General features: G+C 40.2%; 1 protein-coding gene across 1 annotated transcript in view; it reads left to right on the top strand.

Annotated features, from left to right (window-relative positions):
- Window positions 1-16,019, top strand: part of TRAPPC8 (trafficking protein particle complex subunit 8) — a 3,178,250-nt gene that overhangs the window by 331,858 nt on the left and 2,830,373 nt on the right. Inside the window, exon 3 of the mRNA XM_044065843.1 lies at window positions 4,622-4,711. Within this exon, the coding sequence (XP_043921778.1) occupies window positions 4,622-4,711 (90 nt within the window). The remainder of the gene's footprint in view (window positions 1-4,621; window positions 4,712-16,019) is intronic.

The raw sequence follows: 16,019 nt of genomic DNA, 5'->3' as shown, positions 1-16,019 counted from the left end.
CTTTAGAGAAGTTTTTCACTGTGGTTTTCTGGGCAGGGGTGGGGTCGGGATGTGAATATCCAGTGAGATTAGTTTATGGTCTGATCTTACCAGTGAGGGATACACTTCTGGTCTGGAGCATAGAGTCCCCATGTTGGTGATGATCAGGTCCAGTATGTTTTCCCTCTTGTGGGAGTGGTAACAAGTTGTTCCATAGCATTTGAGTTTATAAATTCTAGGAACCTTTGGGCTAGGGTGTTGGAGCTAGAGTAATGCTCCCAGTCTATGTTTGGGTAGTTGAAGTCGCCCAATATAATGGTGTTTGGAGAGATCTTCATATTTTCCAGTGTTCTCAGGAAGGCCGAGTGGGGTTCCTGGGTTTGGGAGGGTGGTCTGTAGCAGGCTATAAACTGGAAGGCAGTTTTACCCACTGTTAGTTGCACATGGATAGTCCCTGATGCTTTGTGCTTTGCCACCAACCTGGAGGTGTGGGTATCTTTGATGAATATCGATACTCCCCCTCCTTTTGTGGTTCGGTCCAAGTTTTGGGGCCGAAAAGCATGGTATGAGGTGTAACCTGGTAGTGCTGGAGTGCTCTCGGGAGCCCTGAACCAGGTTTCTGTTACTGCACAGATATCTATGTTCTCCATGCTAAGGAGAGTTTCGAGTGCGTGCATCTTGAGGTTTAGACTTCTGGCAGTGAGTAGCATTACTCTTAGTTTCTTATCCCTTGTGATACCTATGGAGGTGGGTTTGTCTTTTGAGCCTTGCCTAAAAAAGGCACTATGGGGGTAGCAAGAGCCTTTGCCAATATCCGAAAGCCCAGGGGTGACAGGTGCAAGCCGTCCCTAGCGAAGCATCGTGGCTTGTCGAGCATATCATCCCAAGCTGACAGGCATTGGATCCCCTATGAATGACACCAGTACTTAAGCCAATTGTTGAAATTGATCATCTTGTCTTCATATTGTGGCATCATTCTTGGTGAGGGTAAGATGCTACTCAAGGTCAGGGTCATACCGGCCTGGGCTACATGCTCAGAGAGCTCCTCTATGTCTCTTTTCATGTAGTCCAGGGAGGTACGTCTCAGGTCATTCACACCAGCATGGACAATGAATAAGTCATATTTGTACTTGCCTTGGAGTGACCTGAGTGCTTGTGTTATGTGGCGGATTCTAACGCCCGACAGGCTGCTCACCGTGACCCTCTCCTTGTTCAGCCTGGTGAGCGGGACGTCAGTGTGCCTGACGATAGTCACCTATTACAAGTGTATCAGGTGTGTTTAGTCTTAAGGGCTGTGACTGTTCGGCACACTGGCTTTGTGAGATATGTGTTTCACGTGTTTTGTTTTGGGGTAGAGGTTGCTTGGGTGTCTGCTTTGGAGGTCTCTGCTGCATAGGCAGATCTTTATTTAGAGCCTCCGAGTGTTTTTGTGTGATTATGTGTTTGGTTTGCTGTCGTGGTAGGTCTATGTGAGACTGGAATTGTAGTGAGTGTGGTTTCCTTCTCCTCCTGACTGGTTATGCCAGTACTGAGTTGAGAGAGCTTAGCCTCCAGTTTGGCTATTTGGTTGCATCTCTCACACATGTTGGAATTTGTTGGGAGGAGGAGAGGGTTGTCTGTGTACATGAGGCAGTTGTAACATTGCCTCAAGATTCCCAGATTCACCAGCTGGACCAGAGAGGAGATTGACAACTGACCTTTGGACATGCTAGAATAATATTGGGAATTCCTTTATAATTGAAAACAAGGGCCAGTGGGGAGTGAGGGTGTAGTGCTTTTAATTTTTAGTGCTGACTTATATAATTGCTTTAGTGAGCAAATGCCAGGTAACTTAAGTGCAATGTGTTACAGGTAACTTAAATGCAAAAACGACGAACAGTAACTTTCTTTCAAGTGAAACAAGGAAATAAGTACAGGGTACTACCTACACAGATCTAAGGCCAGTAGAAAATTCAGTTTTGTATCCTTTGCTTCCACAAAATGGGGGCTAGCTGTGTCCAGACAGATTATAGCCAAATGACTGGCACAACGTGTACACTTTTGTTATTTCTTCAATGCTAAAAATCTGGTAGGTACTAGAGGCCCAACCACCACAGTGGTATTCCATAAAGTGGTATCTGCAGCCTTTTCAAAACTTTACAGATTAGATATTAATTCTTGGACTTGAATGGGTTTTGCCACTGTAATTCTTCAGGACATGTTACAATCCTGTTATCCTTTTCAGGCCACCTTCCTATTTTGCTAAAGCTCTGGGAATCATCACAGTAGCAACAGTGATCTCATTGAAGACCAAAGTACAGTTGCGTAGGAGCCTGCCATAATAGGTGTTTGAGTAGGTCATTGTTTCAGTACACTGTCCCTACCACTACCCCCTCTAGATTTCTTGGGTTCCCTTGTTGAGAGAGAGAGATTACAGGTTGGAGTTAGATTTTCCCTTCTCATATTTCTTCCCTTCTCTTCCCCCTTTTTGCAAGGTTTGGGTCTGCTTGGATCTTAGTAGTTGTTGGGATCAGTATTCCTTCCGTTTTCACTGCAGTGAGTAAGTCAGGGGCACTCTCTTTTGTCTTCCCTTGGGTTTTACTGTTAGATTGCTAGGACTTTACTATCTGGGCAAGTAAGCTCTAAGGTGGCATATGCAGATGAATGCTTTTACATTAGGAACATTGTGGCATCCTGGGAGGAGGGCAATTCACTATGCTGAAGGAATGTGTTCAGAACTCCAGAACTCCAGCCTGTGGGACAGTGTGGGCTGAAGTCCCAGTAATTCACATAATAGCAGATGTTCAAGTAAATCAGTGCTAGCTACAGTAATTAAGCAGTGTTAAGTTCTTGCACAATGTACTCTGCTGTTCACTAAACCAACTGTTAATTTCAGCTTGGAAGCTGTTGTCTTTGTTCCTAAAAGAGTGAAATGAAACGTGTAGCAGTGTTGGTGATGCATGCTGAGTGAAATTAAATGTTTTTGAGGTAGAGAGGCATTGAGCTGAGTTCTCTGAGAATCTAAGTAAAAAGGGTATTCCGTCTCATTAAGTATGAATAATATATATTGCATTGATCTGTGCAGGAAAGGAATGAATCCACTGCTTTTGACATTTCAGGCTGGCAGAAACACAGATAAGGTAGTTGGAACTCAAGTGATCTGGTTCACTGTTAAATTGACTCTTGTCGAAGATCTACTGTTATAGAAAGTGTACTTAACCATGACTGTATTAGGTCCGTCCAGTCATAAACATTATTTCTGAGCACTGAAACCACATGTGCCTGTACATATACTGGCCAAAATTGTCCAACAAGGTTTGGCAAGTTCCCTTCAGAAGATGTTGCATAAGCTGCAGTCTGTTTCTTCCGGAGTTTGTGTAGTTTATTCTCTGCCTAACTTTACTGCAGATCGTCCTGCGCTAGATCCTGTGACTGTGTCTTCATCCATCCATCCACCCACAACCCCCTTTTTGATGTCTGTAAATATCAGAATTTCTGATGACTCTCAGGTTACCCAAATGGTTTTGCCACATTATGGTTCTGTCATACATGTATTCTTTACCATAGCACTTTATGGCATGTTTTAAGCAACATCTTAAATATAGGAGGAATCTGTTAGTAATTTTTTTTCTTATCCCCTTTAATGCTTGTTAATTAGCGAGAACATGCACTGCTCATTTGACTCAAGCTTTTGATATTTTTATATAATTTTCTCCGGCAAATTACATGCATGTCATCTATCCCTTTAGTGCTGCTCAGTATACTCTATTCTGACCCTTTATTGTAAAAAAAAAAAAAAACTTTTAGAAATAGTGCTATTTCTTCATTTCTGGTATACGTTATTAGTGATATTTAAGCTTATTTGTGGCCACAGTGTTGCAGCGGTTAGCATTGTCGCCTCACAGCAAGAGGATCCCTGGTGTGATTCTCTGCTGGGGTGCCTTCTGTGCAGAGTCTGCATGCCCTTCGAGCACTCATAGGATTTCGTTAGGGTGCTCTGGTTTCCTCCCACATTCCAAAGACATGCAGTAGGTGGATTGGACACTCTAAATTGACTGTAGGTGAGTGTGTGTGCAAGTGATTGGTATGAATGAACTACCACAGCGGGGCTAGCCATCCAGCGGTGTAAACCTTGGCTCAAGATGATTGTCACTGCTGAAGTGACACCCTGACCTCATGTGCAAAACGTGAAAAAGGGGTTGAGGATGGATTCTCCCATTGTTGGCTTGTGGTTGTGCTTGCTATGACGGAGATGCTGCCAGAATTTGTGCTCTCTATTTGTGCAAGATTTATTAGAGGATTTTTCTTTGTTAGCATGTATTTTAGCACTCATTTAACAGCTAGTCCCAATGTGTTACAAACCCTGTGAAGATAGACTCAGGCTAGCACTAGTTATGTACTTTGTGCTGGTTTTGTTTTTAAATGTCATCAGTGGTTCTAAGCAGTTTTGCTGAGTGTCATAAAAACAGGCTGTGGACGGATAGATGGATGAGCGAATATATTTGTTCTTAATTTGGCACTGACAGCTCTTAAAATATTTTCATGCAGTTTCTAGTTTTCTGTGTTTGAAATACATGTTTGACTGAGTAAAGATTTCTTTTCTTGCAATGATTTTCACACTTTATTGAATTTGTGTATTAATTATAGACTTTTTTCCCCTTAGCTACTACTCCTTGGTTTGAGGCGTACAGAGAGAACTTCTTTCAGACGACTTCTGCATCCGACCATGAATTCTTAAATCACTATCTTGCATGTATCCTTTTGAATGTGATCTAAGTTGTGAAACATTACTAAACTTAATGGCTGTTGTACTTTTTGGAAGACATACTTAGTAGCAATCATTTGAATGTTAAACTAGAGAGACGGTCAGTATTTTTTGCAGGGCACTCTCTACTCCTTATTTGTAAAGAAGTTATATTTTCTTAACGTAAAATAAAAGATGAACAAGCACCCATTTACTTTTCTTGTGCAGGTCAAATGAAACTTCTGCTGTATTAGTAAATAAGTAAATGTTAAAACTCTATTCAGACCTCTAATTAGGTTCATATCCCATTGCAGACTGTAACTTATTCCTGGATCTTTTGTGAGGAAGTGTAGTGTTTACATCTGCTGTTGTTATTCTGTTGATATCCTTATATTGCCAAAAATGGTCTGGCATTTGCAGGTAGATGCTTGAGTGTTGTAAACAGGTATGCATTTACTAGCTGAAACAATTGGAATGATTTTGATGTCGGAGCTGTATCTGGTTTGTTTTTAAGTAGCACCTTCTCAATTCTGTTTCCTAACTGTTTTGTTCTGCCTGCTGGCAGCTTACCATCTTGGACATCCTGAACCATCACTATGCAGATTTTTGTCAATTTTTCTCTCTTGATTATTTTGTCTTGTGATTGGAAATTGCCAAATGGGATATTTAGGAGCTTATCTGTTATAGTCATGCCTTCCCAGTAATCCCTCCTAAATTGGCTTGTATACCTCTTAAGGAGATTGATCCTTCAGTATGGTTTTGCTAAGCTGTAGATCCAATTTCAGGAGTCTTCAGTGGTGGACATATGAGTGGGGCATTTCCTGCTGCTGCCTTCATCTCATCTTTTTTTGTTTGCCTTCAGAGCCAATGCCTTCTGTCATCATTGCCATTTATTTATTTGTTTTAGGTTTCTGCGATAGTTCGAGTGGGCAGAAACCATTTTTTTGAAGAGGTGCGATAAACATTGTCTTACAATAATGAAACCCATAGTTTTTAAATAACATACATCATGTCATGTTTTTGCTGTTGCAAAACATCCACATTATGTAGAACCAAAACCAAGAGTAAAATTCTGGTACTGGCTGTAACAAAATCCAGAAACAACCAGCAAGCCAAACCAACCACTCTTCTTTGCAGAATTGTTTTAATTCAGCCACATTGGAGGGTTTCCGAGCATGAACTTCCTTTTTAAGGTCATGCCACAGCGTCTCAGTTGGATTCAAGTCCAGACTTTGACTAGCCACTCCAAAACCTTCATTTTGTTTTTTTTTGTGAGCCATTCAGAGGTGGATTTGCTGGTGTGTTTTGGATCATTGTCCTGCTGCCGAACCAAAGTGTGCTTCAGCTTGAAGTCCATAATTGATGGCCGGACATTCTCCTTCAGGATTTTTTGGTAGAGAGCAGAATTCATGGTTCCATCAATCACAGCAAGTCATCCAGGTCCAGAAACAGCAAAGCAGCCCCAGACCATCACACTACCACCACCATGTTTGACTGTTGGCATGGATGATCTTTTTCTGAAATGCTGTGTTACTTTTACGCCAGATGTAACGGGACACACACCTCCCAGAAAGTTCAGTTTTTGTTTAGTCAGTCCACAGAATATTTTCCCAAAAGTCTTTGGGATCATCAAGATTTTTTTTGGCAGAAGTGAGACAAGCATTTGTGTTTTTGGTCAGCAGTGGTTTTTGCCTTGGAACTCTGCCATGCTTGCCATTTATGCTCAGTCTCTTTCTTATAGTTGAGTCATGAACACTGACCCTAACTGAGGCAAGTGAGGCTTGCAGTTCTTTAGATTTTGTTCTAGGTTCTTTTGTGACCTCTTGGATGAGTCGTCGCTGCACTCTTGGGGGTAATTTTTATAGGCCGGCCACTCCTGGGAAGGTTCACCACTGTTCCATTTTTTCTCCATTTGTGGATAATGGCTCTTAATGTGGTTCGCTGGACCAAAGCTTTAGAAATGGCTTTGTAACCTTTTCCAGACTGATAGATGTCAGTTGCTTTGTTTTTCATCTGTTCCTGAATTTCTTTAGATCCCAGCATGATGTCTTCCTTTTTGGGATCTTTTGGCCCACTTCACTTTGGCAGTTTCTATTTAAGTGATCTCTTGATTCAACAGGTCTGGCAGTAATCAGGTCTGGGTGTGACTAGTGAAATTGAATTCAGCTTTCCCAAAAATGTGATTAACCACAGTTGCTTCATGATTTAACAAGGGGGGCAATTACTTTTTCACATAGGGCCATGTAGGTTTGGACAGTTATCACTTAAAAACTGCATTTTGTGTTTACTTGGGTTATCTTTGTTTAATATTTGTCTAATATTTAAATTTGTTTGATGATCTGAAACATTTGTGACAAACATGCAAAAAAAAAAAAGAAATTAGTAAGGGGGCAAATACTTTTTCATTGCACTGTATATGCAGCATCTGAAAGAATTTTATTGAACTCCAGATTGATTGGTCAGATTTCAGTGTTTCGTAATATCTATCAGACTTGACTTCAGACATGGGATTGGTACAGAGGGACACTTTGGGTTATGTGTGGCCTTGGATTTAGAATCCTGTAAATGAGATTGGCATACAGCTTTTAACCTTAACAGCCGGTTGCTTGTAACGTTAGGTTGCTTGGCGCATTGAAGTGTAATCATTATATTTTGCTACCACAGTTGTGTGTGTGTTTATCTATACTTCACATTTTTCTCTGTCATGTCTGCCTGATTGTTTTCGAAGACTTAAAAATAGGTACTTGGGCAGTTGCTGGTTCATATATACTTTAGTAAAGTAAATTTTAAACTTGTTTTTATTCATACTTTGTTGCATATAGCCTTGTTTTTATTCACTGTTTAAATACTGACTGTTTTTCTAGTGTGTTTCCTTTTCTGTACTGTTGTGTTCTTGTACACCATTTTTATTTATATGTAATGCTCAGGAAATAGGCTCTTTTTAAGTTGGAAGTATACTGTAAAGCACTGTCACACATATCAGCTTTACAGCCCGTCCCTCCAGTAGAGGTAGGAGGGAGAAATTCCAAGCTTACCTTACACCTCATAAGTTAGCACGGGTTGGGAATGCACAGTGCAACCTGTGCTTATGCGGTCATGGGTCATTACCGGTACAGAATGTGGAAGTAAAAGCTGTAAATGGCAGATATTGTTCACGCCTTCACAGAAGGCATTTTCTCTTTCACTCAACTTCTTCAATTTATTTGATTATGAGGTGGCCAAGTACAGGTGAATCCTAGGAACCATTTTTGACTGGGTGTAAAAAAATTACATAATTCATAGTCCAGTGACCAGTTCTGTCGCTCAGTTGCTTTGTGCTCTGGTAACATTCCCTCAAATCTCACTAGTATGTGCTTGGTGTTTCCATTTTACCCCAGGTACTTTTCTTCCTAGACCTCCCCTCAGGTCCAGCAGTTATAACATCACCAAGGATGAGGAGAACCTGATTGGGCTTCCTACTGTATTTAGCTAATTTGTAAAGAACTTAAAGCATTGAGAATGATAGACAAGTGAATGAATTCTGTGGCACGTTGGTACTCAAGTCCATCAACTGTCAGCCTCAGCTCTTCCGATTTCAGTCCTCTATTGTGGGGTAGGCATTTGAAAAGCTTGCAGTCCTTGCTTATGATGGTCAATAAACAGCTGGTTAAGTTCCTTACCACAGCCTCTACACTTATTTTTTATATCATTATTGTCATCATCAACTCCCTTTTTCACATTTTTTTGCATGGGGTCAGGGTGTCAAGTCAGCTGTCAACACTTTTCTCAATTCGATGATACTGTTCTACCTTCTTTGACATTCGTGCCTGACAGTAGCAGGTCATCTGTTACATAGTCTACCCATCTCTTCTCTAAATGCTGTCATTCCCTTTTGCTTCCAGCTTTTACATGTGCCGTTGTAATCTTGATTTTTCCAGTTGTATGGCTAAGGCAACAAGCTTGAGCATATCTTTGCTAAATGGAATGGCTCAGCTTTTCCTGTTTTATTCATGAGAGTAGGTGGGGGCAGTCTTTGATGACCCCTTTTGGTGGGGGGGGTTCACTGTGGACAAGCCTCTCAAGACGTGAAGATCTGCAAAGAAGGAGGCATAGCCTTATAACTGTGGAGGAGCTTCCTTAAATCCTCCTCAGCCAGCTCATTCCCCAGGGGGAAAGTGTGTATTCCCCTACCCGGGGATTGTTGATCTCATCTGTTTAGTGGACCAAATTGTATTGATTTAAACCGATGTTGACCAAAGTACTGTTCAACAAAGTTACTGGGACTTATTATTCCAGAATAGTAACTTTGAATATATAAAAAAAAATATTTAAAAGACGTTAATACAAGAATCAATTTCAGTAAACCACATTTGAAAGATTTATACAAAAAAAACCATCCACAGAACATTTTGTCCATCAGAAAGGATGACAGATTACAGAAGCAAACAAAACCTGTTTGAGACATAAAACAGAAATTAAAGTAGATTGGAATTATAGTATTTACAATTGTACATTCTTAAAAACAGTTTAGGAGGAAAACACGATTATTTTGTTCTTGGACAATTTTGCTGTCCGTGAACAATTTTATGTAATACACCTTGTATGTATAAAGGTCAGTTTCCTCTCCTCTGGTGTTTGTTAGCCATAATAAATTAATACATTTACAAGAAGATGGAAGCGGAACACTCCTACACTTACCACATTTTGAACTTGAGTAGTGCAGGATTAAGAAGGTGATGTGGTAAGATTAAGAAAAAAAAATAGATGCAGCGGATCTCTAAAATTTCACCTTTAATAATTGATTTATAAAAACGTGCAGTTGGATAATGAATGTATTTTACATGTGCGTTGATTTGGAAATACATTATAGAAATGTATGTTTGCATAATGAATATATTTTACATGCTGTAAATGAAGTTGAATAATAGGGGACTTTGTGAACAGAGTATATAGTTAGATTAGATACTCACATAGGGATAGTTTAATTTACAGTTGGGATAGTTTTACTTTACAGTTGACATAATGGCACAGGAGGCACCACAGTGGCACAGCAGATAGTGTTATTGCGTTACAGCAAGAAGTTCCCTGGTTCGATTCTCTGCTATGATGCCATCTTTGCAGAGTCTGTCTCCCTCTGTTCATGTGGGTTTCCTCCAGGTGCTCTAGTTTTCTACCACATGCCAAAGAAATGCATTAGGTGGATTGGAGAAACCAAATTGGCCATAGCTGTGTGTGTGTGCATATAAGTTTGTGAACTATGGCTCTTGATTGTTACTGTTGAAGTGATACCCCGACCCCATATGCAAAAATGATAAAAAGGGTGCTATAGATGAATGGGAGAAATGGATGTCAAGGCAGTCAGAATGTGTAAAGTGAGAAAATATTGTTTTATAGAAGGTAAATTATACGAATATCGGTCATGAGTTCGGTATTGAGGCTGTCAAGTTTTTTCTAGGTGACTATCCAGTTACTGAGTATATTATAGAACTTATTCATTTTTGTTTGACACAATTTTTTTGAATTTAATGACAAGTCTATACAGACAAAAACAAGGGACAGCTATGGGGGCAGCTTTTGCCCCCGTGTATGCAAACTTAGCTATGGGCCTTTTTGAGTTTGAATATTTGTATAGAAATTATTTTTTTCGGAAGTATGTTATTAAATACTATAGGTTTATCGATTTAATTTTTTGGTACAGGATGGAGAGGCTTTAGTTAAGAATTTTATTACAGAATTACATATAAATAGATTTTTATTTGAATTTGATGACTTCCAGATGGGTACAAGTATTTCTTTTCTGGATATTGTTCTGAATATTAAAGATGGTGAGAGTTTGGAAACATCAGTCAATAGAAAATTTGATGAAGGCATATACAGTATGTACACGGTGACAGTTGTCATCCACCCCATACATTAGAAGCTTTGCCCTTTGGTGAAATATTGAGGATTTCTAGATTATGTAACAATGAATGTTCATTTAAGAAAGAATTAAGTAGAACTATGGGGATGTTTAAACAAAGAGGTTATAGTAATGAATTGGTACAAAAAAGCTGTAAAAAGTTTTTTGATAATTGTAGGAAAACAAGGGACAATTTTTATAAAAGGTGTACTACTGTCTAGTTTTGAAACCAATAAACGATGTGATATTTTGTATTTTGTTACAACTTATGGTTGTTCCCGTGCTGAAATGGCCAGACTGGTTAAATATTATTGGGAATATTTTATTTCCCTTAGTAATGTGTCCTCTTGGTTAAATATGAGGTTAGGGTTTTCTTATAGAAGAGGGAAGAATATTCATAATTTTTTGGTGAGAAGTAAATTTTCTTTGCCTTCTGTCAGTTTAGAACGTAGTATATTGTCCAGTGGGACTTTTAAGTGTGGCAAATGCAAGGCATGTAAATTTATAGTTAGGCATTTTCCTTATACTAATAATGTTATTTTTAATACATGGAATCATTTTACTTGTAATTCTGAAGGTGTTTTTTATGCACTTAAATTCCCATGTAATAAATGTTATATTGGTGAAACTAAAAGGGCATTTAAAGTCAGATTAATGGAAGATGCCAGAGACATTGTTAATAACAAAGAAGAAAGTTCTGTGGCTATGCATTTTGCAAAATTTCATGGTGGTAAAAATGAGGGGTTACAAGGCACAGTGTTGGAAAAAATTAATGTGTCTTGTTTTGATGTTCATAATGTTAAACAATATTTATTATACAAAGAGGCTATTTATATTTTAAAGTTCGTCACTTTATACCCTCAGAGTTTAAATGAAGATATGAACTGGAGGGCATTAATTTAATGGTTTTGTGCTTTTAAGTTTTTGATTGTGTCTAATTAGTTAATTGTTTAATTATCTGCTAGTATATATATTGTGGATGTTTTTCAAGCTCTTTACTCCTTGAAGGCTACGGCCGAGACGTCAGAGGAATAAAGTGTGTTCTTTCAAGATTTGTGGATCACTTCTTGGTTGTTTTTTGCTTAATTCGTTTGCTGCTTGTTGTTGTACTTGTGTGCGCATATAAGTTTGTGAACTATGGCTTTTGATGATTGTTACTGTTGAAGTGATACCCCGACCCCATATGCAAAAATGATAAAAAGAGTGTTATAGATGGATGGGAGAAGTGGATGTCAAGGCAATCAGAATGTGTAAAGTGAGAAAATATTGTTTTATAGAAGGTAATAAAACATGAACTAAGAATGTATTAGATGAAAGATTATTAAGTATGTAAATCTCGACTTTTAAACATAGAGGAAGAGAAGAACTAAGGTAGGCTTTTATCCGGATACTGATGACTTTCTCCCAGAATTTGTAGCTTCCGGCACTTTCTGTATAAATTCATTATTGGACAGCATCTTTGCTGCGTTCTTATTTTTTGCCATATAGTAAAAGTTTGATGCTGTGGTTCTAGGCAGAACAACTTTTGAGCTCTTTGTTGCAAGATGCCTAAGCCTGAGGATTACTCAGTTTCCTTATGTGATGTTTCCTGTTTATTCCCCTGTGATTTTCAGTGGACTGTTTGAGACACTGCTAGAAGGTGCATCTCTGATTAAGGTAGAGAAGTGAAAGAGGTGTTTTGTATAACAGCATCTTTGAGCATCCTTGGCTATATATAATTTGGTTTTCCCACCTCGCTCCATCCTGTTAGTTTTCAGGTACCATATTCTTTGTGGTAAGTTCAGGTTTTTTGTCTGTACTTTGTGAAGATTTAAGTCTGCTTTTAGTAGCTGAAGGGACTTGTCTACGGAAGTAGGTAATGACAGCATAGCATGGCAAATGCTGCCTTATGTAGACCCGATTGGTGCTATTGTGTCATACTGGCCTTGAGTAAAACTTTCTGGAAAGTAGGGTGTCAGATTTAGATGCCTGTTGTGGGAGGAGTACTGCGTTATTGGTCTTGTGCAAGCTCTTCTTAAAAATACGTTAGTTTGTTCGCTTTGTATAACTTCTGTTTGCGTGAAAGCAGTGCGTTCCATGCCAATTTTAGTAATGAATTACGCTCAGCTATTATGCTTGGCATTGCACTGTGCAAATTCTTACCGGGTAGCTTACCTTTTGTTGATTCTGTTGGTTGCAGTTATTGTGTTTTAGTATTTTTGTTTCTTGTAACATTGCTGTTTCCCTGAGTTTTGAGACATGAGCTGGTGTCCACTTAAGAGTGCTTATATAATTAACTATGTTAAGAAAACTAGAAGACTAAGTGCATTTAATTTACAGTTTTCTGTTTAAAAATAATAATCTTGCTGAAGAAAGTTTTATATGTTTACCTGGGGAAGCATGAAAGATCAAAGTTAAGATCACTACCTCAGAGTTCCAGGGTATGGAGTATTATCCTGACTTTCATTCAGTGTCTTTGAGGAGTTTGCTAGTTTTTGTTTTCTCTCTGTCCATGTGGAGTTTTTTGGGTACTTTGTTTTTTGTTCTTTCATATATATATATATATATATATATATATATATATATATATATATATATATATATATATATATATGTATGGCTTTTTGTGTTTTCTTTATTGCAAGAATTGGCAGTTAGTACAAAAGATTAAAGCTCTGGGGGTTAAGCTGCTTCATGCAGTATAGGGTTTTATTCCTTAGCTTGCATTTGTATAATCTGTTACTCTGAGCAAGTCGCTTAACTAGACTGTACTCTAGGGTAATTGGGAAATTGGCCTAGGCTTCTCAGTGGCCTCCTGGACTGCATGCCTGTTAACTGCCAATGAAACCTGTTTCCTTGATGCGTAACAGCTTGATACTACTTTCACTCTAACTTGAGGGAATAAGACATTGGTTCTTTATCACTCAATGCTTTTATTTATGGATAATTCTTTGTGGCTTAAAAATAACTTATTTCAGTGTACTGTTACATTACATGTAACTGGCAGCTGTCTTGATAGGGTATGGAAATAAGATGAGTTAGAGTGCATTGCAATCTGTCACACTTGAAACATTCATGTATGGTATACTCCCTTGCCTTTGTGGCTCAGGTTGTGACTGAAAAGGGTCCATGGACCGGCCTGCTTACCCAACTTCATCCAGTGCTGTCAAGTCACATCTGATTCCACAAGTGACTCCATGAACGTGGAGTTCACCACCATCCACCTGGTTAACGAATAATCAGATAAACTTGCAGTCTGCTATTGCAATATTGCGTCCTGTTTCTAATCTTAAATTAAAAAAAGAAATAGTCTTTCCGCACTCAAAAGGATAAAGGCCAAGGCCCAGGCCAGAAAAATATTCTCACCCGAAGTTGCAAACAAAACAAAGACTTGAATACAGTAAAACACAAAAAGGTCCATCATATACCATAAACCAACACACCGATAGTCTACTTTCTTGTTTTTGGTTAGAAGCAGCAAACCCAGCAAACAAAACAACACCACCACCACTTTGCGTCTTTCTTGACTGAAAACCAGAGAGAAGTTGTTAATCTTCTTCCATTCCTCACTGATGGGGTACGGTTCCGAAACCCTCAGAACCGAGTCTGCCAAATACCAAGCTAGCATACACCAAATTCTTGAGCCACGCTACTACCCACAATGCCCTTCATCACATACCCCAGATCTCGTTTGCCGCACAGCCATATAGCAGCGTTTTCACCGAGCTCTCCAGCTAAGTAGTTTTGACTTATATAAAGTGTGCTTTTCTCCACTAATTTTTCTACTAGTGTCTTTCTTATAGTCTAGCTCTACCCACAGGTATTCCTTTTTTTTACCATTGTTGGTATTTTCTTGCCTTTCCTTAATTTTTACCACCCTCGTGGTAATTCTTCATACCATTGCTGGTAGTCTTGCCTTTCTCTCCCTCTCTCCTTTTGTCTGAGTGAGTGCTAGTATGTCAGAGAAAAAATGTACTTCGTGTTTTAAATACTGCACATCGTGCAGTGGTAAATTACCGATTAGCGACTTGCATTTTAAATGCATTTATTGTTTGGGTGTTTCGCACCTTTCTGCGACTCCCCCATGTGATATTTGTGCGAGTTTTAGTCAACGGATGTTGAATGAATGGAGCAACAAATTGATTCTGAAAGGCTTGCTTTTCTCTCTTTTCTCTGAGGCTATTTCTGCTGCGGTCTCAACCCCTCCAGTCAAGGCCATGAAGTGTCCCCGCTCAGACCCCTGTTCACCGGCCGGTGACAAGGGCAAGACCCATCGATCTAAGGCCTGTAGATCTTCCTCCAAGCATCGGCTCGCTGCCTCGGTGCCACCGATTTTGGCGCCGAGCGCAGTGTCTGGGAAGTCTGAATTGTCTGTTCCGGGCTCGGCACCAACGACTACTGAACCGCTGATTACTTCGGTTCCAACCAGTCTGGTTCTGGACACCTCGGCACCAACCTCACCTTTACAGACACTGGCTCCAACGACCTTGAATCCGATTTTGACTACTACCCCGATTGTGACTTTGACTTCGAGCCCCCGCTCGGTGCCGACCTTACCGTTTACGCAATTCAAATCAGAATCCTTGGCTCCGTTGAGTTCCTTACCACAGACCAGGTATTCATTTTCTGTGGATCCGTTTGCCAGACAAGCCTACAGTCCCTTTCTGGACCGGCCTGAATCCCCTTCCGGGTTATCGGTTAGGTCTGCCAGGAGCGTTTCCGAAATAGACATTGTTCGTCTCATTGATCAGGTACTGACTGCAAGAGGAATCTCCAGACTCTTTTCTGCTCTGGGTGTTGGGATTTTTCCTCCTTCGTCTCCTTCGTATTCTCCACCTGGGGATCCTTCGGTTCCAAGGCCCCCTTGCCCATTGCTTTCAATGGGACCCCTTCCTTCGGCACCGACTACTATGATGCGTGAAGCATCTAAGCCCTGGTGGGTGTCAGTTCCGACAGCATCTCACCTTACTCAACCCCTTGCTTTGGGGGTGGCATATTCTGTTCCGGCCCTGGCACCGACGGTCCTTTCAGTTCCCATGTCGGATCAGAGAGTTGTATCCGCACCGAACCCTTCTCAAACTCCAGTCTCGGAGGTGGGCCGTTCAGAGCGGGGTGTGACCCCGGTTCTGGGCTCCCATCCCTCTTCGACTGGGCCCGCATTCCGGATTATGGAAAGGGCGCTGGCAGCTAGCAATCCCCCTCCTTCAGCTCCGCCTTTGGTTCCCCCCTTAACTCCGCCATCGCCGGCACTTAGCAGGGGACTACTAATCCAAAGCACCCCCCTTTCCGAGGCCTCTTCAGACATCCCCACCGAAGAGCCCTCTCAAAAGAGGGTGTGCAAAAGAAAACACATGGACTCATCTGAAGAGTTCCTTACTGAGGATATGGATTACGATGATGGGGAAGGTTCCCCTAGATCACCCCCTGACAATGTTTCCTTTGGGGCTATCTTGGAGATTT

Source organism: Protopterus annectens, chromosome 3.part0 (genome assembly GCF_019279795.1).
Source record: "Protopterus annectens isolate FY-2018-M chromosome 3.part0, PAN1.0, whole genome shotgun sequence".
In the NCBI taxonomy this organism is placed as follows: Eukaryota; Metazoa; Chordata; order Ceratodontiformes; family Protopteridae; genus Protopterus; species Protopterus annectens.
The sequence above is the reverse complement of the archived record's forward strand: the minus strand, read 5'-3'. Positions and strand labels throughout refer to the sequence as shown.